The following is a 26580-nucleotide window of genomic DNA, read 5'->3' as shown; positions in this document are numbered from 1 at the left end:
GACCAGTGGGTCTGACATTTCGTATACATAAGTGCTATTTTACAGAAAGGTTTCTCAGATGATGTCCTAGTCAATATGACGAAAGGGCTGGGTGTAGGGTCCAGAAGTGAAGGTGGCCCTTGGAAAGTGCTTCAACAATCCCTGGGAGAGAGAGATGCAAATGCAAGTCTCTTGGGCTTGAAAAGTAAGGCTAATAAACACTAAAGTAAACAGACCTTCGCGCCATTTAAGTTCCTGCTAAAAAGTAGAAAGTCTGTCAGAAATTAAGGGCTATCATGTGACATCATGGGGAGGAGAAAAAGAAAACTGGGGGCTCTAAACAAAATTTTAATATTCTTTTGGAAATCAGTACAAGCAATATTCAACCATACTGATAAACATTTATTTCAAATTTAAATTCAAAACGCAATTATTTATTATTATTGAATACCACAAGAAAAAATTATCCTAAATTGTTTAAAAATGTAGATTTTCATAATTAACACATTACATACCATCATTAATATGTATTTTGTTTAATAATAAAAATTCTTCTTACCCGATTAAATAAAAAATCCTGTGGACGTTTCCAGGAATAAACTTTCAGTGATGGTGGTAATTCAATCTTGCCTTCAGGGTCTTCAAAACAATGCTACATAAAAATATATTGAGTTTTATCTCCATATGGTTTTATCAAAATAAAAACAGCTCAATCTTAGGAATTAATAATGCATAGATCAACAAAAAGACATTTATAGAGTATTGTGTATGTTTGTTCTCAGAGCCAGTTTATGGAGTATTTGGGAAATACTAGAAGTTAATGATTCTGTATTTAATTCATGAAACCTTGATTGCCGAGTAGCATTTTGATTGCAGACAAAACAGTACAAGCAAGCATGAGCTTCTTTGGAATGTGAATTAGGAATGGAGGGAAAACAATTTTGGATAGGCCAGTGCTAGGGTCCGACCCCAGCGGGTCCAGGGGTCCCCAAAGACGTAGACGGAGTCGGCGAAGAAGGAAGGACACGGAGACAGTGTTCAGTTGACCAGCAGCCTAACCAGGTTCTCCAGCCAGGATCTCCACCAAGTTCTGGTCTGGATCTCCAGAGAGGTTCTGCTTAGGATCTCCAGTCAGGTTCTGTAGCCATGTTCCCTCGCTAGGTTCTCCAGCCAGGTTCTGTCTGAGATCTCTAGCCAGATTCGGTCACCAGGTTCTAGTCAGGTTCTCTTGCCATATTTCTGTAGTCAGGTTCAGTCCAGGATCTTTTGCCATGTCCTCTCCAGCGAAGTCCTTCTGTCTCTAGAGAACGTTCTGTGTAGGTTCTGTGCCTAGGTTCTGTCTCTCTTGGTCCTGTCTTCTAAGTCCTGTCTCCTAAGTTCTGTGTTCTAAATTCTGTCTCTTGCTGTCTTGTTACATCTGTATTTATACCAGTTGATTCAATCCTATCAATCTCTATTCCAAAGGTTAGGGCATTTCTTATCTCCATTCCAGGGAGTAAAGATTATGTAGCTTAAGCATGATTGTTCATAGTTAAAGTGATTAATTACCCGCCTGGCACTTAGTTGAGAGGTTTTATTCCCTCCCTAACTTCAGGGGAAAATCCCTACCTGGGGAAACAACCTTTCTCGGAGAGGTGACCTTGGTTAAAACACAGCGCCAAGAAGGTGAGCAAACATATTAAGAACAGTATGCCATATATGCCAGGTCCCTTGAAACAGCAAGCATGGACCGGCTCCCGGCAGGCCAGATATGGAGTTACTTCCCACTGAAAATACTGTTTCGTTTTGTTGTTGTTTTTAACTTAATAGAGAAAATTGAACAAGTTTACTTGTCAACTGTTAGAATCCATAAACAAGACAATATATATATGAAATGTGTACCTTTGATTTGGCTTTCATTTATTGTTTTAATTAAAGTTGTTATTTTGAGATAATTATACATTCACATTCCATTGTGTGAAATAATATGAGAGTTCCTGCTTTCTCTTTTCCCAATGGTAACATCTTCCAAAACTATACTACAATATCACAACCAGGAAACAGGCATTGACACAGTCAAGATGCAGAACAATTTCATCAGCACCAGGATCCTTCCTATGCCCTTTTATAGCCACACCTACCCTAAACTCCACATTCAGTGCTTAATCCCTACCACCTAGCAATCACTATTCTGGGTCCTATTTCCGTAATTGTGCCATTTCCATCATGTTATATGAATTGAATCATAAAGTATGTAGCTTTTTGGACCTGCTTTTATCCCCTCTCAGCCTAATTCTCTGGAGATTCATTTCATCCAAGTTGTTGTATGTATCAATAGTTTGTTCTTGTTTATTGTTGAGCAATAGCTCCTGATATGGATATTTGTTTGCTTACCATCTGTCAATTGAAGAACATCTGGACAGTTTCCAGTTCGAGGCTGTTACTAATAAAGTGCCGGGAGCCGGTCCATCCTTGCTGTTTCAAGGGACCTGGCATATATGGCATACGGTTCTTAATATGTTTGCTCACCTTCTTGGCGCTGTGTTTTAACCAAGGTCACCTCTCCGAGAAAGGTTGAATCCTCAGGTAGGGATTTTCCCCTGAAGTTAGGGAGGGAATAAAACCCCTCAACTAAGTGCCAGGCGGGTAATTAATCCCTTTAACTATGAACAATCATGCTTAAACTACATAATCTTTTCTCCCTGGAATGGAGATAAGAAACGCCCTAACCTTTGTAATAGAGATTGATAGGATTGAATCAACTGGTATAAATACAGTTGTAACAAGACAGAAAGACTCAGAACTTAGAACACAGAACTTAGAACACAGAACTCAAGAGACAGAACTCAGAAGACAGAACTTACGCGGAACCAGGAGATGGAGGAGCTTCGCTGGAGAGAACATGGCAAGGGATCCTGGACTGAACCTGACTATAGAATATGGCAAGAGAACCTGACTAGAACTTGGTGACTGAACCTGGCTGGAGATCTGAAGCAGAACCTCTCTGGAGATCGAAACCAGAACTTGGCTAGAGATCCTGGCTAGGCTGCTGATCAACTGAACACTGTCTCCGTGTCCTTCCTTCTTCGCCGACTCCGTCTACGCCTTTGGGAACCCCTGGACCTGCTGGGGTTGGACCCCGGCAATAAAGTTGCTATGAACATTTGTATACAGGTTCTAGATTCTATGTGAACATATTTACATGTTCCTGGGATAAATGCCCCAGATTAAATTAATTCAATTTTGAAGTCAATTAATGAGCTCTAAAGAAAAAATGATATCTAAGAGTCTACTCACAAGTATTAGTGGTCTAGTAAATTAGAGAGGCAGCGACTGTGTAAAAGTTTTCACAGCTCATAAGGGTGTGTGTGTGTGTGTAACTCCTTACAAGAAATAATATGAAAAGTGGTAGGAGTACAAACAAGATACTTAAGAAATATGAACTGTCTGCACAGGGAAAAGGTAACTAAATTCCATATGAATGAATGGGGATGAGGGAGAATAAATACTGTTTTGTGATGTTCATGGTAATCATATTTTTATCCCAATGCTGGAGTGTCCTGAGAATGGGTTATATTTGAGGGCATCATCTAAACTTTAAAGCTAAGTGTCAACCAGTATATGTATCTGGAGCATGTGGTTTATTGACACATTTAAGACACTGGGATAATTTGGATGGAGACAAAGGCAACCCCAACATCTAGTTAAATGATTCACGAATGAGTTTTTTTTTTTACAATAGGCTGAGGTTTCCAGAAGCTGTATTAGACTTCTGGGGATCCCTCCCATTGTTTTTTCCCTTGCAAATATTAATTTGGTTAAAGTCCTCTATCTGGCAATTCAAGAATCAGAGTCTCCCATGGTTCTGTTTATATTACCTGATTTTTCTTCTTGGTTTTCAGTTGCTTGGTTCTATTTATCTTCATGTCTAGTAAAATTGATTGTATGTTATACACTGGACATAATTTTTATAGGCTCTAAATAATAATGTCTTCCCCCAGAGAGGAGGATTTTATCCTCTTCTGGCAGGCAGAGTCAAGACGAACTTGACCCAGTCAAGAATGGGCCTCAGGATTTGGAAAGGCTGGTGTAAATTTGGTTTGCCCTTCCTCAATACAGAACACTATAGGCACAGTGGAGTCCTACCTGAAAGGATGGAGGGTTTATTGGGGTCCTTTCCCTTGGTGTACCCTAAATTCCAATTTCTGGCAATAGCACGAGGAATTCTCTAATTCTTTTCTCATTTATTTAGCCTTCAAACCGCTAACTTTTTACTCATTTTCTCAGCAGCAAAAGCTTCAAATACATAGCTTAGAAGTTAGGCAAATGTAAAATAAAATTATATGCAAATTTTCAGGTCACTTCTCTGTAGTTACCTCTGGGATTTTAGACAAGTTCTGCCTACTTTGGCAGCCCTTAATGATTCTGTCCCTTCTGATATGAGCACCAAGGCATTAGTATGTACTTGGACTCTAATTACCACGACTTAAATTAATAAATGTCTTTGAAAGAAACAAATAAACTAAACCAAGGCGAATGTGGGCTCATCCTGGTTTGATTCCCTTTTCTATAGGATTTGAGCCCCTCACATTAAGTTAATGGTAACTTTTCCATTTCACTTTACTTTAGGTATATTTCTTATATCCACCTTGCAATACTTCATCGTATACTTCTCAGTTTGGTACACCCATCATATCCTTTCATTGTCATCACTTAGCTGAAGAAGGGGACTAGACTCTGAGCTTGCAAAGAAGGTTTAATCCATCTGAGGCTGATACCTGATCACTAGCTTCACATCCAAAGTAGTGGCCTCATGGAAAGTTTCAGGGATATCTGCTTTGGTTTGATGCCTAAGGCAATTAATCCTGGTTAAAAAAATCAATGTTGCAAATCATGGCTAAGAGCTCTTGTGCCAATATATCACAGAAATGTAAGCACAGCCTTGGAGTGTGCACCACTCACTCCAGTGGAAGGACTGCTGCTTCCCAAGCCATGAATGCTGACGTTGAGGAACAGAACTGGGGTAGGGGATCAAGGTTCTTCCCCAGATGGTACCACTTGGCACTGTTGTAATAACCAGGATTTGGGCTGGTGCTCAACTGCTTCACTAAGGATTTGCACATCTTCCTGATGTAAACTCACCCACAGTCTCCATAAGTTTGGAACTGCTGTTTAAATATGTAAAATAGCCCTGGGTGGTATGTCTCAGTTGGTTGGGCATCATCCCTTGCACCAAAAGGTTGCCGGTTTGATTTCTGTTCAATTCCCAATCAGGGCACATTGCCCAGGTTTTAGGCTAGATCCTCAGCAGGAGACAGACAACCAATCAATGTTTCGCTCTTCTCTCTCTCTCTCTCTCTCCCTCTCTCTTTCTCTCTCTCTCTCTCTCTCTCTCTCTCTCTCTCTCCAATCTTTCCTGTAATCTCCAAATAACAGCTCACAAATCTGCAGAGGTCTCTCATTTTCTAAATCACAGCTAGTTAAGGAAATGCCTGGCTCCCACCTCTGTCCAAAACCCACTAGCTCACCTGTCCTATCCATTTCCCTTTTGTTTCATTATACCTCTTTGGTCATCTCCCTCGTCCCATTTATTCAAGGGTGATTCAACAAAGCTCAAGACCAAGGTTGGATGACAAGGTAGGATGAGGGAGGACAAAACAGAAGTTCTCTTTTGAATGGAGGCTGTGGAGAGAAAAGTACACTTACAGGTTAGCAAATCTTTTTCTATGGTAGAGTTAAAGACCAAAATGAAATCCAGTCACCTTCAAATTTACTTACAAATATAGGGCTTTTTCCTGCTTTGTCCTTTTCTTTTCCACCTTTGCCTGCATCCCACTTTTCTGCATTTATGTCAATTTCATTCCATTCTGGCCAGATTGGGAATTTCCACTTCTTCTGTTCAACAGTACTTTGTGTATTACTACCAAAAGAGTACTGACTAGAAACAGAGGGGGAGGGAGGTGGGTTAGTTTTAATTCAAATCTCTGAGGTGAAATGTTAGATTAATTGCATGACATAAATGTAATTCTCTTGTCAGCAGTCATGGTAAATGCATTTTTCAATACAGTCAGACCTATGGCCACACAGCTTCCACATGTTAGGGTTCTAAAGACTGAAATATCCTCAACAGACTATTCCATAAATAAATGTTGTACATTAGTCCCTACTTATTAATGCAGGACATTCATCATAAACCTATAAGATGCTATATTTTTATATATAATTCCCACTTGAAAATCCTTTATATGTATAATACTAATAGCTTTTTGAAGATTAGTACAAATGTAATTTTTATTTTTCTCAGGATAAAAGTACTATGTGATCATTATTTTAAAAGAAAATTTATGCCCTAACTGGTTTGTCTCAGTGGATAGTATAGGCCTGTGGACTGAAAGGTCCCAGGTTCGATTCTGGTCAAGGGCATGTACCTTGGTTGTGGGCACATCCCCAGTGGGGGGTGTGCAGAAGGCAGCTGATCAATGTTTCGCTCTCATCGATGTTTCTAGCTCTCTATCCCTCTCCCTTCCTCTCTGTAAAAAATCAATAAAATATATTTTTTTAAATAAAAAATAAATAAAAAGAAAATTTAACAAATCAGATAAGTAAGAAGGGCATACCCAATCTATTCTAGAAACCACATTAACAACTGCCCATTTCCTTAAGCTAATATATAAGAATATACATCTTTTTTTTCAAAGATGACATCATTCAGCATACTCTTTTTATAGACTGCTCTTATCCACTTATCAGCATATTGTTAATAGTTCCCAGATCAATAAGTATTTATCTAAATATGAATTCAATGATTGCATAATATTTCATTATATGAATATACTGCCTTTCCTTTAAAAGCTTCTATTTTGGAAATTTGAGGGTATTGACTTAAAATTTTTTCACTATTAAAAACAAGCTTAATGGCTATTTTTTAAATATTGACATGTATTATTGCTAAATATATGTATGCATTATTAATTATTTCCTTAGGATGGCTTTTAATAAAGAGACTTACTCTACCATAATATATGCATATTTATAGCTTGTGATATATTTTTGACTAATTTTTTATAGAAAAGTTGAACTTGCTTTATACTCTCATTATTAGTGTATTACAGTTTCACATCTCTAAACTTTGAGTTTTTATTTATATGAATTTTAAAGTTTTAACTACACGAGGCTACAACCCTGCACTAGTCCCTGGAATAAGAAATAAACAAACCAAACTAAAATCTACCCTTATGGAGTTCATATCCTAGTGGGTGGAGACACAAAATAAAAAGCATAATTTAAGTAAAATATACAGTATATTAGAAAGTGAGATTGTTAAGGGGAAATAAAAACAGGACGAGGGAACTGAAAAGGTAAGATGCCCAAGTTTTAATACAGTGGTCAAGGAAAGTGTTCTATGACAGGGTAATATTGAAGTAAATAGTGAAAGAAATTAAAAAATCAAGCTGCATGGATATCTGTGGAAAGAATGTTCTGGACACAAGGAACAGCAAGTCCAAAGAGCAAGGAAGGATATTCCAGATGCAGAGAGCATCCTGGCTTATTTGAAGAATGATATGGAGGTCAGTGTGGCTGAAGGGAAAGTGGGGGCAGATTATGAGAGAAAACAGGAGATGCTAAGATTGTAAAGATGATCTAAGCCAAAGTAAGGGCATTGATTGTTAGTCTGAGGAAGATGGGAAGCAAAGGAGGGTTGTGAGCAGAAGTATAAGTGACATGGCTAAAATTTTGTAAATTTTAAAAAATATATTTTAAAAATATTTTTGTAAACATATTTTTAAAAAATACATTTTCATTTATTTCAGAGAGGAAGGGAAATTGAGAGAGAGATAGAAACATCAATGATGAGAGAGAATCATTGATTGGCTGCCTCCCACATACCCCTAATGGGAATTAAGCCTACACCACAAACATCATGACTTAAAACAATTATGAATTTATTATAGGCACTCCCAGAGACACTGTTCAAAACAGGTAACAGCTGGTATGGAATGAAAAATCTAAATGGACCCTGGTCACAGTGCTGGGTCATGTCCTCAAAGCTACCAGCTAGGCCAGACATTTATTCTTTACTTTAAGTGGTGGGTTGGGTATGTAAGGTCCTCAGGGTAGGTCAGGACCCAGGGCAGGAGACAGAAATATCTGGGGCTCAGGGTCATTGGTAAGGTTGTTGTTAAGGCTATTCACCAATCACTCTTTTCAGGATTAGAACTGTCCCTATAGCTGTACATCTGGCCTGGCATCCTATGTTAAAAGCCAGAGAGAGTAGGAAGAAAACTGAGAAAAGCAGTCAGTATGATAGACAAAATAATGCCCCAAATTATATATATATATAATCTCCACATCCTAATTCCTGGAGCCAATGGATATATGGATCTCTTTTTTGTGGCAAAGAGAGTTTGTAGACCTCTTTAAGCATCTTGAAATGGGGTGCTGATCCTTGGATTATCTGGTAGGCCCAATGTAATCCCAAAGGCCCTTAAAAGTGGAAGGAGGAGACAGTAGTAGTCAGAGGTAGATGTGACTCCTGAAGAACGCACAGAGAAAAGTGAAATCGCTGGTTTTGACGACAGAGGAAAGAGGCCGCGGCCAAGGAAGGTGGAACCCCTTCAGAAACTGGGAAAGATTCTTCACTCCAGCCTCCAGAGAGGAACACAGCCTTGCTGACACCTGGATGCTAGCTCAGTGAGACTGCTTTTGGACTTCTGACCTCTACAAGTGCAAAATAATAAATTCATATTGTTTTAAGTCATGATGTTTGTGGTGTTATGTCACAGCAATGATAAGAAATAGTGAGGTAAAAAAACATAATAGAGGGTGATGCCTTGGACGTCAAGAAAAGCAATTTTTTTCAAAACTGAGATAATGAGCCACAGGTCTAAATGCTATTAATAGATCAAACAAGATGAAGTATAAACACATAAGTGTACTTAGCAACACGAAGGTTAAGGCCTCTCTCAAAAGTCACCTTGTGGGGTTGGGGGCAGGAGGAACTTCCCTGAACACCCTATCTTATATAGCAACTCTCACCTCTCTGCGTGCTTTCATTGCTTTATTTCTAGAGTGCTTGACAATCCTTATTTAGGTGCTTGTTGTATGTTTCCACAGGTAGGGTTTGTATTGTCTACATGGGTAGGATCATTGGGTTTTTTGTTCATTCCCTTCATCTCCAACATTGGGAAGACTGTCTGAACAACATAGGCAATCTATCTCTCTGTCATCTATTTACATAAAAGAACCAATGCCTATATAGTTATATCATTTCTAATTAATACTGCTTCAAATTTTTTCATGTAGGTAGAGTTTGACCAATTTTTTTTCCATTTCCTACATTTCCCATCGGTGTTTTAAAGCTAGATCTCAAACCTTTGCAGTCTCATCCAAGAGTTTCTATTTCTCGAGGAAATTTTTATTTTTTTCAGCCAGACCCCAAGCAGAGAAAAGCTACCTTTCTCTGCTTGTTTTAAAGAGAATTTAACTCTTGGAAAGACACGCCTTTATCTAAGGTTGGAGCACTCCTTTTCTTTTTCTGGGCTCAAGACCTTGACCAAATATGTTTTTTAAAAAGCTTCCCCTTTCATAAGACTGGTAAGCCTTCCTTAGTGAAGCAGCAGCTTCAGCTCAGCCATGACATTCTGACCTCCAGTTCCCTCCTCATTTCTGAATTCTGGAGATTTTTTTTATGTAAGCATTTCTAGATATTGTTACCTTCAAAAAAAAAAATCTTAATCCACCATCTTCTTGGATGAGAAAGTCTGAGGATATATACATTGTAAAGGGCTGTCTCTAAGTAGCATGTAGGGAAATACGAGAAAATGATGAGAACAATTGTTTTAGGAAAAAGGGGAAATTTTTCATATTAATGGAAAAATCAAGAGTGTTGGTACAACAGATAAAAGAAATTGGTGATTTTGTATCCATTCAAACCATGATAAAGTTGCCTCATTCGGGAAGCTCAAATGAAAGCTATTTTTATAAAAGGAAGATCTACTTTCTTAAAAAACAAGGACCCTGCTAAGATCATGTTTTGCTTTCCTCTTCATTCTGTCAAGTGTAAGGAACTGTTCTGGCTCCCTCCCTTCAGCTGTTCATCTTTGTCACTAATTGGCCTACTTTTCCTGTAACATGTCAAATGTGTTTCCATCTGTGTTGAAGATCATTTAAAAAGACTCTCCTTATGAGACAAGATAGTAAAAAGCCAGAAAAATTGGCAAGTGGAATGGGGAAACTGAGACAGATAGCTGATTTGAACTAGCCTCATCCAGCACCCCCACTCATCTGCCACCTTCTCCCTTGCAGGACCACTCCCTAAAGCATTAAGCCCTCAGATAACGAGGTTCTTATCAGCATCAAATAATGTTAGGAACAAAGCCTCGGATCTATAGACCACAGAGACAGAGTTTTGGTCAAACTAGAGATAATATCCAGGTCTCAACTGTGTTTCAGCTGCAGGCCCAGAAAAGCAGCAAAACCCAATGAAATTATATGATGGCTGACATAGGACCAGCAGCATTGATGAATGGCCCCCTGGCCTAGCACTAAACAATCAGTAGAGACCACAACCTTGACCTTATATGTTCATTTTGATGAATCAGCATATTAAAGGAAAAACCTGGATAGATGGTGAAATATTCTATTGAGACCTTTCCCTGAGACCTTCCCTAAAGTGTCTGCCTTTAGAAACAAACAAAAAAAAACCCTAAAGAAAAAGGACGCCGTATATGTTCTCTTTAGAGAAAGCCCACACTTTCTCTCTTCAGGCATGTATTTTTGCTATCTTTTTTAAAAAATATATTTTTATTGATTTCAGAAGGAAGTTAGAGGGAGAGAGAGATAGAAACATCAATGATGAGAGAGAATCATTGATCAGCTGTCTCCTGCATGCACTCTACTGGGGATGAAGCCCTCAACTGAGGCATGTGCCCTTGACTGGAATTGAACCGGGTCCCTTCAGTACACAGACCAATGCTGTACCCACTGAGCCAAACCAGCTAGGGCTATCTTTGCTTTCTTTCTCCTAAGCTCTAAGGGTCCCCAGGAGACTTGCAACCAGGGGAGCAGTGGGCAGTGGCAGCTCATCCTGGGCTAATCCCCTGGACCTCTCTCCAAGGGCCCTTCTTTTGTCTCTGTATCATATTTCCTGAGTCCACACAGCCCAGCTGGCTCACTTCTTCTGCTTCTGTAACTTTTTTTCTAAAGGGCCAAAGCAGCTCTCTGAGCAGCCTGCTCAAATCTCTTCCCATGTACTTTCACTTTGATGCTAAATAAACTTCCTCTTTCACTAGAGTTATTGGTTGTGATTTCTTTTTTTGCTGAACTCAAGAACCAAGGGCTGACATTGCTGGTAACAATTAGAGGTATCTTATATCCATCAGTTCAGTAGCTCACCTATAGTGCTATACACACAATATAACCACTGGTCAAGTAGACCCAATGTCAAATATACTGCAGACTTCAAATGATGATGTACAAGTATTGAAACTCTCTGCACAGTGTGCCTTTGAAGTTCACTGCCAGAGTACAACTACTGCTCTAACATAGTCTGGATCCTTTAAATATTTAAATCACCTAGTTCCTGGTCTCATCAATTCTGAGAACAGGATACTCTTTAAACACAAAAGTGGCTTAGGACTTTTGAAGACTTAAGAACTGATAATACTGGGAAATAAATGTTGCCAAATGTTAGAAAACATAAACATGTAAAGAAATCAAACCTGACACACCGGAAAAAAAAATTAGGGATATACACAGAGTTATCTTACTCACATAGCAATATACCCAAGTATTAGTAAATGATGCAATCCATTAAAATTACAGTTTTATAAAAGATTTTAAAGATAAATCTATTCTCTTTATATATTGCTAAATGCTCCCTTCCACACAGTCTAATTATGCTATTGAGATAGGAGGATTGTCAATGTCCTTTTTAGCAGAGACTATAAGTCTGTATATACAAAACATAGTTGTGAAAATTGATTTTATTTTATTTTTTCTTTATTGATTAAGGTATTACATATGTGTCCTTATCTCCCCATTACCCCCCCCCCCCAACTCATTCCCTCACCCCCCTGGTGTCTGTGTCCATTGGTTAGGCTTATATGTATGCATATAAGTCCTTTGGTTGATCTCTTCCCCTTACCCCCACCCTCCCCTACCTTCCCTCTGAGGTTTGACTGACTGATCGCCGGAAATGTTTATAATATAAAATCTGTATATTCCAAATGTCAAATGATATTCCAAAGGAACCCAATGTTTGGAGGGAGGAAAAATTTCAGGAAGCCATTCAAGCGGCTAATTTCCAGAGTAGAAATATAAAATATAAAGGTGCTCTAGGGAGGTTGGTGGGGGGTGGGGGGGAGAGAAACACAAAAAAAGTACATTTACAACAGCAGGCTAAGTTGGACAGAATAGTCTGACATAAAATGAATATGACATAAGCAGCAAATACAAAGATGATTTCATATATATATATATATGATTTATAATTGAAATTATTTGATTATGATTGAAAACCATTGAAAAATGTGAATGGCTGGTTGCTAGAGGCAGAGGGTGAGAGGTGGGAAAATGGGTGAAGGTGGTCAGAAGGTACAAACTTCCAATTATAAAATACATAAGTCATGAGGATATAATATATAGCAAGTTGACTATATTTAATAATACCATATTGTATATTTGAAAGTTGCTAAGAGATTAGATCTTAAAAGTTCTCATCACAAGAAAAAAAGTCTTAATTTGCATGAGAAAATGAATATGCAAACTATATATGATGACATATATTAACTAATTATGATAGTGATCATTTAACCATCTATACAAATATCAAATTATTATGTTGTACACCTGAAACTAATATAATGTAATATGTCAATTATATCTCAATTTAAAAAGTCAATGGACTAATGACAGAAAGAACCTGTAAGTTGTGGATTGGGGGCTGAAATAGTGCATGAAATGCACAAGTAGGTACAAGGAAATGGATTTGAGCAGAGGCAGTCCAAGCTTAAAAGTCTGTAAGTGTATTTTGGAAAAGAAGTTGAATTTAACCAGTAACTGTCAGGTCACCAGAAGTAGGCCAGTGCAAGAGAGTTAGCCCACGCATATCCCAGCCGACTCCCTGAGTAGAGGAGAAGGAGATGAGAGTCTGGGGAGACTAAGGCAGGTAGAGTTTGCAGGACAGAGCACTAGAGGAGAGACCTTCACAGAGACTTCTAAGGGGGAAAAGCATCAGAATCTTATGCACACACACTAACTCCTATATATTCTTAGACCATTTCACTGTAAGGATATTAAAATTTCAACAGAATGAGGTTCTGAAATTTTGCCATTGTTTTCCTCAAGCATGCTGTTCAGGGTAAGGACATAATTTTATTCATAGTGGGAGGCAGTTTATTTCTGCAATGTGCAATCAGCATGCCATCATAAGTAGTGTCAGCTAATATCCTGAAGTAGTGAAAATATGAATAGAATTACACAATTGACTTAATTTGGGTTAAGGGCATTCTGAGCCACACTCTTCAGAAATATTAAATATGTAAGGAAATAAATTGCAATCTTAGAAAAATTTTAAATTGTTAAAGCCAGATTACAATGTCGACCTTTTATTCTCTTCGTTTTAGTAGAAGTATTTAATTGCACATTTAATTTTAGAAGTGTGGTGATGGGGGATGGAGGGGAGTGGGTGTAGGTAGAAGAGAGCATAGAGGGGATAAATGGTGATGAAAAAATAAAGTAAAATCTTAAAAATAGAATCAAAAAATAAAAGTTCAACATTATCTGTTTTTTTTTTAAATACATTGTGCTTATGTGAATACAAAGATCAATAAGACTCAGTTCCTTGTCTCAAATAACAAAATTAATGGGAATAAGTACACACAATAAAAAATGCAAAGGCAACATGAAGGGTTTAAATGAACCTAAAAACAAAGTGCTTTGTCAACACAGAAGAGGTGGAAAAATTGCTTTCAAGTTCAAAAATCAAATGATGGCTTCATGGACGAGTGGCTCTGAAACTAAGGCTGCGATTGGAGGTTGAGGGAGAGCAACTAAAAGGGGGATAGGAAGAGGCACAAAGGGAGAAAGTGGAGACTGTAAATGGTATGTTAGTTTTTGGTTGATACAGAGAACAGGAGGGAGTTGAAGCTGGGTGGGGCCCTGACACTTAGCTCATTCTCTCTCTTTTCTTTCTGTTATTCTTCAAAGCAGGAAGATCCTATCATTGGAATTGTGTTAAGAAGATTACTTACAGTATCTATAATAATAAAATGGTAATATGCTAATTAGACTGGCTGTCCTTCCATATGTCCTTCCAGACAAAGCCGCGGCGGGGGGCGGGGGGCGCAGCAGAAGCATCAGAGCTCCCCCCACCCCCGTTCCCCCATCCCCATCACGGCAGCGTGTGTGGGGGCCAGGGCCAAGGCCCTTGCACGAATTTCATGCATTGGCCCTCTAGTTACATATATAGTACACTGGGTAAGAAAAACCCTTGACTGAAGGCAAGGGAGCTAGAATGTTTTCTCAATGGTTCTACCTGGAATTAATAAAGGCCCAAACTAGAGGATGTCAAGGAAAACAATGAATGCTGAGCCAGGGAAAAGAAGCAATTCAGAGGGGAAATTCAAAGGGAAACGGACTGGATAGGATGAGTAGAGGAGAGGGGAAGGTCAAAGATGACTGCTCTTTAGACTTGAGGTGTCAGGGAAGTCCTGATAAGATTCTCTAACATGAACACGGAAAATACAGAGGTGGGCAAAAGTAGGTTTACAGTTCTAATACAATAATTAAAGAAGAGCAATACAAGAATAAGCTCTGTATTTTGGATACTCACAACTTTAGACCTACTTTTGCCCACCACGGTATATGCATTCGGGAGAGAAAATGATGACCTCCACTTTGGACATATTTAGCTTGGAGTAGATGAGCACATCCAAGTGACTTGAGCTCAATCACATGACAAGGACTACGGATGCTAACTTAGTCATCTTAATCAGGAATGCTTGTTTAGATGACCAGATGAGAGAGGAAAGGAGAGTGAAGTAAGATCTCTGGAGAATGACTTAATTCTGGGGAATAGAAGAAAGAAACAAAGCAGGGGCAGAAAGACAGAACGGAGAACTCCAGGCAAGGACAAGACGGGGTGTAGCTGGAGTGACACGTGTTCCCCTGCAGGCAGCCGAACCCTCTTGAGAGCCAGGAAGGGACAAACAAGCTGGAGCTGCTCCTGCTGCTCTGGTCCCAGTGCAGGAAGGCTGCTGGGATCATAAATTAAGCTTCTGCCATTTCCCAGGGTGTGACACCTCCCAGCGGCAAAGCTGATGTTTATAAAGAGCAAGCACAGCACCTGGCATGCAAGAGCGTGAGTATCCATGATGACTTCAATCAAATTCCAGAGGCTAGTACATGCACAGGTTCCAATGAAATTTTTTTTACACAACTCCAAATGATTTTCCTCATAAGCTCATTCTTTGTCTATGGTGAAAGCAGTCCTACATTCCCCCTAGCTCCAGCTTGTTTGTCGTCCTTGAATGTTTTGCCTCTAATTTCCAGTTCGGTATAATGGTATGCGGAAAGGGCTCTGTTGGCAGTGTGATCAGTCCAGCCTTCACTTTTGACCTTGGCCTGACCTGGTTAAAGTCTCATTGTTTGTGACTCAGATCTGGGGCAAAAGCCAGCAGAACATTTACAGTTCTCCCTGCTTTCTCTCCCTTTGCCAGTGTATCCACAAGGTTTGGTGACCTGTGTTCGTTTTCATTAATTGGTAACTAACCCAGATGCATGTCCTCCTCTCAGCTTCAATATGTTTCCTCTGAACACCCTCCTAAGCAGTGTTTCTCAGACACAAGTGCTGCGGAAAGTGACGATGAGGAGAATTGACCTCGAGTTTACCCTGACCTCTGAGAGTGTGGAAGGGTGGATGGAAGTCCCAACCCTGGACTGAAGATTAGAGTGAGGGAATGGGGGCAGAAGGGCACATTGATCTCCTGTGAACTTTAACTGAGGGAATATATGAACTTTTGGTAGTCATCAGGTCAGAAGGATGGACTAAGAATAATTACAAAATATTCAGACTATTGCATTCATTTTGACACCAGCAAAAAAGAACATACAAAATATAAATATTTGTTCACTTTAAAAATGTACCATATGTTAATTCAGCCATACAAAATTAACACAGTTATAGCCCCAGAACCTGGAATTAATTAGCCTGGACTGACCTTGGGAAGGAATGTTAATAAAATTTTAATGCACCTGATTGGCTACTTTTTACAACATATGTGTACCTTCTTTGTCAAGGGTAAAAATGAAAGAGAAATCTTTCCTATTATACAAAGTACACAAGTCATATTAGAGGTATATTTTTAATCTATCTTGGATACAGTTTTTAATAATTTTATCTCACATTAAATGGCATGACCAGTTTACAGATTATTTAATCCTTTGATTTAAATAATCTGTGACCTGGAAATGTCAAAGAAATATTAAAGTCAGTCAAAATATTTTTAAATAGTCATTTCTGATTGAGGCAATATTAATTTGCTAAATCTAGAAACATTAACAACAATACTGTTTCAAAGTATGAGTTTGATTATATTTTTAGGTAATAATAAAGTACAAATTCCACCAGTTTGTAAGTTTAAGTCTTTTTAATCTAATGTCTACTACACTAAAAATGCTACAGAGTAAATTTGGAACCATTTTAACTAAACGGACTAAAAACTGAGTGATTAAAAAAAAAGTATTTTACTGCCAGAGATGATTCTTCAACTGTGTCAAATTTTAATAAATTGTTGAATAAATATTCAGATGAAGACTATTCCAAAGGAAGACCTGAAGGCAGACCCCACTAAGACCAAGGGGCTACATCTAACCTTATTAAACAGGGCTGTGGGGCTCAGTTTTTACATTTAAATATTGTGACATTTCTGCAGTGCCCTCATCCATGCCACGTGCTGCCCTGCATCCCTGAAGTGACTGACGGCCACTTCCCTCCGGCTTCCAGTCCCTGTCTGGTTCTGAGTCAGAGGGTTTTATGGCCGAGCTGCCATACCAGGTTTCCAGTTCAGCTCAATTAAATTACACACCATTATTAAACTCACATTGTGCCGGGCCCTGGAGAGAATGCAAAAACAAATAAGGCGAGGCATTTAGAAAATTGTAATTAAATTTTATCTACACTATTCAATGTTTTGTCTTTTTGGATGTGGTGGCATCATCACCTGGACATTAGAGCACATTTTGCCACTTCAATTGAAGATCAGAAGTTTGGCTCCTGTAGGCTTTGACCTTACAGGTCTGCGCTGCACCCATTTACCTCCCCCCATTTAAAAATATTCCTATCATTGAAAGTTCCCAGAATCAGCCATCCCTGCTCTCAGACCACCACCAATTTCTTGCTACCTGATTCTTATCCAATATGAATTCCATGCAGTTTTCAAATTATAGCTCATAATTCATCATTTTGATATTTAAAACCATCTGTGCTTGTCCATGACATATAGTTCAAAGTTTTAAATATTTAACTATAGCAAAATTCCCTCACTTATCATGGACACAGTGGTGGTAAAACTATATATATAATGAAACTCATGAAAGTTTAGAGGGAAAAAATAAATCAGAGAAGAGAGGACAGAATATGTTGGATTGGTAGTGATTTTCATTAGGTAGCCCTTCGTTTAAAGAATAGAAAATTGAATGTTGAAATAGAAAAACGACATGTCCAATATCATAAAGTTGGTGTCAAAGCAAACCCTATAATATAGATTTTATTCTTCCCAAATACAGAGAAATAGAGACTAACTAAAGCAGAAATATGACAATTTGGTGTAAAACTGATAGCTCAGTTACCTTTAAATTCTTGGGGATTTAAAGTCATAATTATTTACAAATTTGGTCACAACTGGACATAGATAATTCTGCTTTCTCCATTGTAACATCTTAGTTTTTTTTACTTTGCCAACAGTGAATCAGACAGAAAGGGAGAACTGGGTCTCAATCAAAACAGGAAAGAATGAAAACCAAGCTGGGTATAACTAAACTGTGAACTCATTTAACAAGAAATGGTAACTGCTTATTATGTGCTAGCCACATGCTAGGCAAAAGCCAGACATGGTCCTTGTTCCCAATCAGACACACCATTTTAGGGAAGAAAGATATATGCTATAGACGGCAGCTCTAGGAGAATGAGACTCCCTGGGAAGGCCATTTTCAAGACTCTGAAGACTTTTGCTTTTTTCTCTGTATCCAGTTAGGTAGAGTTAGTTGCATTTATTGGATGTATAACCACAAGGTGTTGTAAAATGGCATATAAAAACTCACTCTACATGCCCCCACTATGTTCAAATGACAATGACAGCAGAGCCTTGCTGGGCCTTGCTCTCTGGGCCCCATGCTGTGTAATGCTTTATATCTTTATTGATGACTTAGCTGGTATCTATGATTAGTCCTCCAGTGGCACTTAGAGGAAAAACTTGATTTATCATGAACTTGACAATCTATCATACAATGCTACAACAAAACCTAATGATTTGATGTTTAATGCTCAGTAGGTAGTTTCTAGCAAAGCGTAGGTTTTGTATAACTATTAGCCTTTACTCTTCCATTTCCATAAATATACACGTACGTTTTTATTGACATAATTCAACTCAGATAGTTTCTGGACAAGAAAACATTTTAGAAATAATATTATCATCTCAAAAAGATATAAGAAGTACAGGCAAGGAAAGAGCATCTTACCATAGGGGCATTATCAACCATCACAGGACCAAGCCACTACTGTGTTTATGGTATCTGGTTTGATCAGTTTCTTATCGAAATTAGGAATCTCATGTCTTCCAGGATATAAACTCTTTAAAGTCAAACATTTTTTCCCAAGTTCCTTAAGAGTTATGAGCCTTCAATGTGCATTAATGCTAACCATCATTGACTTAGTTATTTTTAGTCTATTAAAATTATTTTGCAATAATTTTATAACCTCTTATTTAATCACTGTCATTCATTCATTAAATAAATATCTCTTAGTATCTACTAGGTATGACCCAGGAATCAGTTGAGGTGCTAAGGATTCAATGGTTTATAAAATAGAAATGGAAAATGCCCTGCCTTTAGGAAACTTACATTCTATTATGAAGACACATAAATCAAAATTTTAAAAAAGTGAAATATATAGCATGTTAAATGAGCAAAAAATTAATGAAGAAAAAAGCAGAATAAGGGAAACGGAGTTTTTTGGTTCGGGCAGAAAAGTGGAGGTTGTGATTTTAAACCAATTGGCCGAAGAAGCTGGCATGAGGAAATAGCATTTAGGTAAACACCTAATGGAAGTGAGGGAGGAGAGCATAGAAATCTGGGAGGAAGAGCTTCCCAGCAGAGGAAACAGCCAGTGCAAAGGCCCTGGGGTAGGCACAAGCCCTGGGTGTTCTAGGGCATAGGAAGCTAGTATGTGAACAAGGGAAGGTAAAGCCAGAAAAGTAATAGGGGCTTGATCTTATAGGGACTTGTAGGTCTTGGACCTATACGAATGGAAGCCATTAGCAGGGGAGCGATCTTGTTAAAATTGTACTTATGTGTGTAATACATTATCTAAAAATTAAGTTAAAAATGAATGTATTATCTGTCAGGTAGCAGGAGGTCTGCTTATGACAGAACTAGAAACTAGAGAATCTGGAATCACAAATATGGAAATGAGGATGAGAGAGGAGATTAGGGAGGAAAAATACTAGGGACCAGAACAGAAGTCCAATGTGGGAACTTTTAGGCAAGGAAGGAGGCGAAGAAATAGGCATCCAAATGTGAGAATCCAGTTAAAAAGAATGCCTCCCCCGCCCCCACAGGCACAGCCAGAAGAACATGAGTGATCCCACTGAGGGACATTTGGCAGCTGGCACTCTCTCATTACTGGAATATAAGTTAGCAATTTTGTAACTTCCAATGATAGCCCAAGTCTGTGCCATCAGTGACTGGGCATTTCTAGAGAAAAAATAAGACCAAAGGGAAAAAAATAATAAGGAGGTACATGCACAGACACCTCAGATAGAGAGACATATAGATTCCATAAGCTAGGCTCTGTATAATTTCTTGGAGTAAACAGTAACTACAAATGGGGGCAGACCTAAATTAGGGAATTCTCATTTAAAGATTCTTCCTCTCTTCTCTCTCTCTCTCTCTCTCTCTCTCTCTCTCTCTCTCTCTCACACACACACACACACACACACACACACACACACACACCAGCAGCAAAAGCAGAGAAACTAGGGTCTTGGGGGAGGAGGTGGGTAGAAGCTGGCATGGGGGAGGAATGGGAGCAAGAATCTCCATCTCCCGATCTGAGTTCCCACAGAAGATAAAGAAGCTGGGAGGATGGCCGCTAAAATCCAGCTCTGGCAGTTTGTTAAGGAAAGCAGCCCGTGGACTGGGGTTAGGCTAGGGGTGGATGGACCGGGAGAGGTCCCTTACTCTTTAGATTTATCCGAGCTATGCACCGAAGTGATACCATGCACTTCTTTCTTCTTGGCTTGTTTGGTGGTCATGGCAAAGGCTGTGCTCCGCTGGGACTGGGAGCAGGCTCTGCGACCCCGGGCTCCGCGTCTGCCTCTGCCGTTGCCAGGAGACCACAGCACACGTCCTGTAGACACAGGCGGGGCTGGGGGGTGGGGCGGGGGGGCGGGGGCTCGTGAGTGCTACGCAAACGCAGAGGCCCAGATCTCTGCATCCAGGTGCAATCTCAGGGGTTGGGTGTCTGCGGAGGAATCTGGGCTTGACAGTAGGATTAATGGGCAGCTGTGATCAATTGGAGCTCTACCAGGCCCTATTTTCGGAACCATAGATTATATAGATGTATATACACTAGTATATACTCTCTCTTGGATTTTCTGCTATTTGAAGACGGATACTATGAGGCTCCCTCTCCCAGGTCTTCTCTGAACAAGTTCCTTCCAGAATAACTAAAGAAAAATTATGAGATCACTGAATTTGCCTATGATTTAAATATAGTGGATGCAAGGGAATCCCTGCAGAGAAGGCAATATAAAGACACCCTTGGTTGCTTAAGGTTTTATGTTCATGATCAAATAAAGTCCAGTGTCTTGTTCGTTCATCTGAAAGAATAAGTCCAAGTCATGGAACCCAGTAGCCCTTGAAGCGCTCACTTGAAAAGACACGGAGCCAAATGACATGATCCAAGCAAACCAAGACCTATTAGGCTCCAGTTTAATGCTCAGCCAACCGAGGCCCACTTATTAGTATCTTGCCATGGGCAAGTTCTTCCTTTGAATCTCAGTTTACTCATTTATAAACAGGAGATACTATCCCTAACTCACCATTCTATTTTGAGGATAAATGAAAATGTTTAGCACACAATGAAAGCCCCGCAAATGGGGGCCCCTGTTTGAGAGATGTGGGTTACCATCCATTGTCTAAGGAAAGAAAGAAAGAAAGAAAGAAAGAAAGAAAGAAAGAAAGAAAGAAAGAAAGAAAGAAAGAAAAGAATGAAGCCGAGAAATGCTTAGTCTTGGAAATTTTTTAAATTCATTAAAGCCAAAGAAAACATTGTGCTGGCCCAATTCAATCTCACTTCAGAGAGATTTGACTGAGGTTTAGAACTCCGGTCACTAGTTAGACTCTCCCATGAGCCTAGACATAAACATCTTTAAAAAAAGAAACACTCTGCTCTTGGGACTGGGCAATGCTCAGAGGCCCAACTACGGGGGAGAAACAGCTTCCTAAAAAGCAAATCTTTCAACTGCTCTGACAAATGAATGTCCAGCCCTCTCCACTCAGCATAGCCTCTGCTTGGTTAGACTATCCCAATCTAATTGTTATTGGGGGTTATACAGATAACAGTCAAACAGCAACTTTGTTGTACTTCTCTCTTTCTTTTCAACTTTGTTGTATTTCTATAAGCAAAATCAATAATTTCAAAGTTAGTAGTGTTAATGTTATGGTGGAAGAAGGGCCCCACAAAACAACTATGTGAAGACAATGGAAATATCTTGAGGGCGCTCCTTCATTTATCCCATGAGTGAAATTTCCAGAGAACCCTCCTGGATGAGAGTAGAGGATCAAAATTTGAGAAAATATTATTTAATAGAAAAATCTCATCAGAGTAGTCGAATGCATAGCCATAATCCTAGATAAAGACTATTGGGTAAAAAAATATAGCAAAATTTAAGCAACCAACCCATGGACAGATGAGTTTCATCTTGAAACAGACCATCCCCGAAGCCATCCATGGTTAAGGGTTGTAAGATGCCAAGATATTAGAGAAGAAAAGTCTTAGAAATGATCAACAGCCTGCCCATATTTTATAGGTTATAGGTGACCCAGACCATGAGAAGAGAGGTGTCTTGCCAAAGGTTGTATAGCTACTTAGTGGTAGCGTTTGGAATAGAGCATGAAAGGGAGAAACACCAGTGTAAGCCCAACATAGCATTATTATACTCAGAGACTGCTTTTTCATGTTAAATTTGGATAAAAATAAGGGATTTCACATAAGATGGAATAAAGTTATAAAATACTTTTGAAAAGTTATAAAATACTTATTAATTTCTTCTTTTTATAGTTTCTTTTCCCCCCATCTTCCCACTCCCCACTCCCTTTGGCAACTACCAGCTTGTTCTCTATATCTATGGGTCTGCTTATATTTCCTTTTGTTGGTTTTTTTTTTGTGGCTGAATAATATTCCATTGTATATATATACTGCATCTTCTTTATCCATTCATCCATCAATGGACACCTAGGCTGCTTCCATATCCTCACAACTGTAAATAATGCTGCAATGAACATAGAGGTGCATTTATGTTTTTGAATTTGTGTTTTTGTTTCTTCAAATAAACACCCAGAAGTAGAATTGCTGATACATATGGCAGCTCTATTTTTAATTTTTTGAGGAACCTCCACACTGTCTTCTATTCTGGCTATACCAATTTACAGTCCCACCAACAGTGTACAAGGGTTCCTTTTTCTCTTACTAGTTTCTAGTGCCATCATCCTTCACTTTTATTATATTATATATGCAGCATGCATATATGGCATTTCTTTCCTTTATGGAGTTAAACTCGGGTCAAGCCATTATACTAAGAGGCAAATATTTTCCTCAACAAACCTTAAGATGGTGTTTGCATGTGTCAGTGTGAAAAGGACAATTAGTCCTACATTGATCTTTTTTTTTCTTTTGTCCCATAGTCTTAAGTGCAGATGATAATCATGGTCAATGTTATTTTTAAATGTTAATAATAGTTGTGATTTATTGCATTCCTGCTACATTCCAGGCTTAGGGAGTGGTTCTAGTTCCTTAGCATAGGTTTTAGAGACAGACCTGAATATAAATACTGATTCTTACCCTGAGTAAGTCATTTAAACTCTCTGAGATCAATTTTCTTCATTTGTGCAAAGGGAAGAATAGTACTTACCTCAAATTGTGCTTGGAGCATCATAAGCACTCAAATAGCGATAGCCAATATTATTACTATTTCACAGGTAAAAAGCCTGAAGTGCAGACAGGTAAGGACTTGCCTGGTATGGGGCAGGTGGTAGAGCAAGATCAACCTGACTGCACACCCTTTGCTTTCTGCAATTCTGCAGGCTGATGGTCCTTGCTGTGACCTTCAGAGTCACTCCTGAGCATAGCAAATGCAGGTGACTGCCCTGCAACCCAGCTTGGTGACTTCCAAGCTCTCTGCTGTTAAATAACTTTCAAAGGCCGAGAAACAAAACTTATACTTTATCACAGCTACTTAGAGTGGAGCCTCTCTCCAATCTATACTTAATTTTTGAGGAAGAATTCTTTGGCTTCAATAACTCCTGCTCTGTAGAGAAGTGGTTAGAAATGCTCACTTCCCCATGCCAGCAGAAACAGAACAGGCAGGGGATCCGTCTTTGGACTGCTCAGGGATTGCTGACAGGGGAAGTGAGCTTCAGTAACCACTTCTCCACCCTTCCTTTGGAGTCCCAGATGACTGAAACCAAACAGGGATAAGGGTAGGGTTAGGGCAGGGAGAGGAGAAGCATTTCTGTTTCTTAAAGTCATAGTTCTAAGTCACTTCAAACACTTGGAACCACAGTCACAGGACATTTTATTGGTAGTGCTGCTCAGCCACCTCTTTGCAATTAGGTCAATTATAAAATTGCCTAGAACTTAACCAACCAAATGAGTAAACATAAAATCGACATGTATCATTATTTTTTCCCTGGCCCCTTCTCATTTATTAAGCTATAAAAGCCCTTAGAGCAGGACCTGGTTTTACTTTTCAGCAAATTCAATTCAAACTTTGCAAGCCCCCTTCACATCTAATAGTCAGAGCTCACATTTATTGAGCACTTGCTATGTGCTTGGTACTCTACTAAGCTCTTTTTCTGTGTTAACTCAATCCTTACAAACACCCTAGGAATTTGTTATTATAACAATCTCTCTTTTGTAAATAAGAATACAGGCAGAGAGGTTAAATTAAATTGGTGAGGATTCAAGCCTATGAAGTCAGCCCAAACCAGTCTTCTCTATAACCATGTTATTCTGCCTCCGACTCCCTCAATGATCACAATCCTATGAGGTGTTACAATCAGCCTATTCTATAGAGAAGGAAAGTGAGCTTTAGAAAAGCATAACAACTTGTCCAAAGTCCAAAGCATGGAGGAAGTGGAGCCAGGATGTAAAAGCGAGCAGTCTCAGAGTGCCAAGTATTGCATTGGATTGTAGTGCATTATGGTTTCCATTATGGTAAGAACACTTAACACACTTTTGAGTGTACAATATAATATTGTTAATTATAGGTATGATGTTATGCAACAGATCTCTAGAACATATTCACCTTGCATAACTAAAATTTTATAGCTGTGAACAGTCTTAAGCCCTCTACTACGCTGCCTCCTTCAAACAGTGGGAATACAGAAAAATGTTTACTCTATGTCATTGAAAATATTATAAATTGCCACTTAGTTCTGTCTCCTAATGTTCAGTCTCCTCAGAGCCCACTAGTTATGGAGGACATGGATCCTGCAGATATGAAATCAATTGTCCCTACCAGAGAAAGCCTTATTATTCTACGCAAACCCTAACTTACAGTTTAGTTATCTTTTAAAGGAAATTCTGAAGAGAGAGTTTCACAAAAAGTAAATAATTATTAGCAAAAAATAATTTCTACTTTCATAAGCTATTTAAATAAGAAGCCATAGTTTTCCTGACTGTAATAAAACACTTCATCAGGGTGCAAACTACCCACATTTGTATAATGCTGAAATCAGCCATGTAGCAGATCCAATGGTACTAATCCAGATCCCCTTCCGGACAAAGGCACTCCCCACCAGAGGAAGCCGCTTCACTCAACCTAAGGTTATGCCTTCTCCCTGATGGCCTCCTGCATCTCACTAGGGATATACTGGGACAGCTCCGAAAGGTCATTTTCTCTCCAGAGCTTCCTTATTATTAGTTACAGCAACTTTGTTGTTTAACTTCTTGTTCTATCCAAACCTGCTTACCTTACATCCTTAGAGATGTTACAGAGAACACTGTCCATGCAAATCTCAGCGTTAGGATCTGTTTGCTGGGAACTGGCCTTGACCAGTTGATATCTGGGAAGCCGACTGTAAAATGAGATTTGGGAAGACTTTTGCTTCCAAACAAGATGAGGTAACAGGGAGTGAATTTAGCCTCTCACATGCAATAACCAATAAATAAAATGAAATATAGGAGGACATTGGTGAACAGGCAATAAAAGGCAGTGATCCCAGGTAGGTGGAAAACACAAAAGGTGGACTTTATCATTGTCCCAGCTTACTGTGAGGCTCTGGCATAGGGCCTGGGAACTCAGGCATGCCTGATGGTGGACCTGATTTGGGGAGATGGAGCTGGAGTCCAGTGAGAGTAGGCAGCTAAAGAGCAGAGGATGTGGAGGGGAGAGTAGCAGGGAGCACACCCTCGGAGGATAGGCCCTCGGTGCCACCTGAATACTGATCTGCACATGCGCCTGAGGAAATGCTCTGAGGCCACAGAAAGAACCACATGAAAGGATTAAAAGGAATAACTTCTCTGAGCTCTCATGGGCCTGTTCTCACCAGCATGATGAGAAAAACCTCATAGTTGACAGGAAATGTGGTATGGAGCTTTGCCCCCTGGGTAGTGGTGAAAATCTCATCCTAGACTAAATGCTTCATTGGTCCCATCTAACAAACCTTAAAAACAGGACTGAACTGACCAAACTATTTCCAAGTAAGTCAATAGCTTCCCTGAACAAACCTTAAGAATATTTATAGGCATACCACAATAACCAGCACCCAACAGTAAAACTCAAAATAAATGGTGTTCAATAAAAATTATTAGGGCTAAAAAGAAGTAGAAAAATATATCCCATTAAAAGGGAAAAAAATCAACCAATTGAAAATGACTCAGAAAAAACATAGACATTAACATAGTTACAACTGTATGCCATATGTTTAAGAAGCTAGGAGAAAGATTGAATGGTTTGGTTCATCTTAAGAACTGTGAATATAGTGTTGATGTTGAAAAAATAGATTGGATGGCAATAATGGCAAATTAGACATTGCAGAAGAATGGATTAGCAAATTTGAAGACAGCAATAAAAACTATTTGAAATGAAACAGAGAAAAAAAAGAATTAGAAAAGAAGAA

The 26580-nt window shown here is 39.0% G+C and overlaps 1 protein-coding gene across 1 annotated transcript in view; it reads right to left on the bottom strand.

Annotated features, from left to right (window-relative positions):
• The window catches only part of ADGB (androglobin), a 142374-nt gene extending 121851 nt beyond the window's left edge, over positions 1-20523 (bottom strand). The window contains exons 1-3 of the mRNA XM_059700617.1: positions 20416-20523; positions 5737-5896; positions 539-631 (exon numbers count right to left, since the gene is read on the bottom strand). Of these exons, the coding sequence (XP_059556600.1) occupies positions 539-631; positions 5737-5896; positions 20416-20489 (327 nt within the window). The 5' untranslated portion in view covers positions 20490-20523. The remainder of the gene's footprint in view (positions 1-538; positions 632-5736; positions 5897-20415) is intronic.
• Between the last annotated feature and the right edge of the window lie 6057 nt (positions 20524-26580).

Source organism: Myotis daubentonii, chromosome 6 (genome assembly GCF_963259705.1).
Source record: "Myotis daubentonii chromosome 6, mMyoDau2.1, whole genome shotgun sequence".
Lineage (NCBI taxonomy): Eukaryota > Metazoa > Chordata > Mammalia > Chiroptera > Vespertilionidae > Myotis > Myotis daubentonii.
The sequence above is the reverse complement of the archived record's forward strand: the minus strand, read 5'-3'. Positions and strand labels throughout refer to the sequence as shown.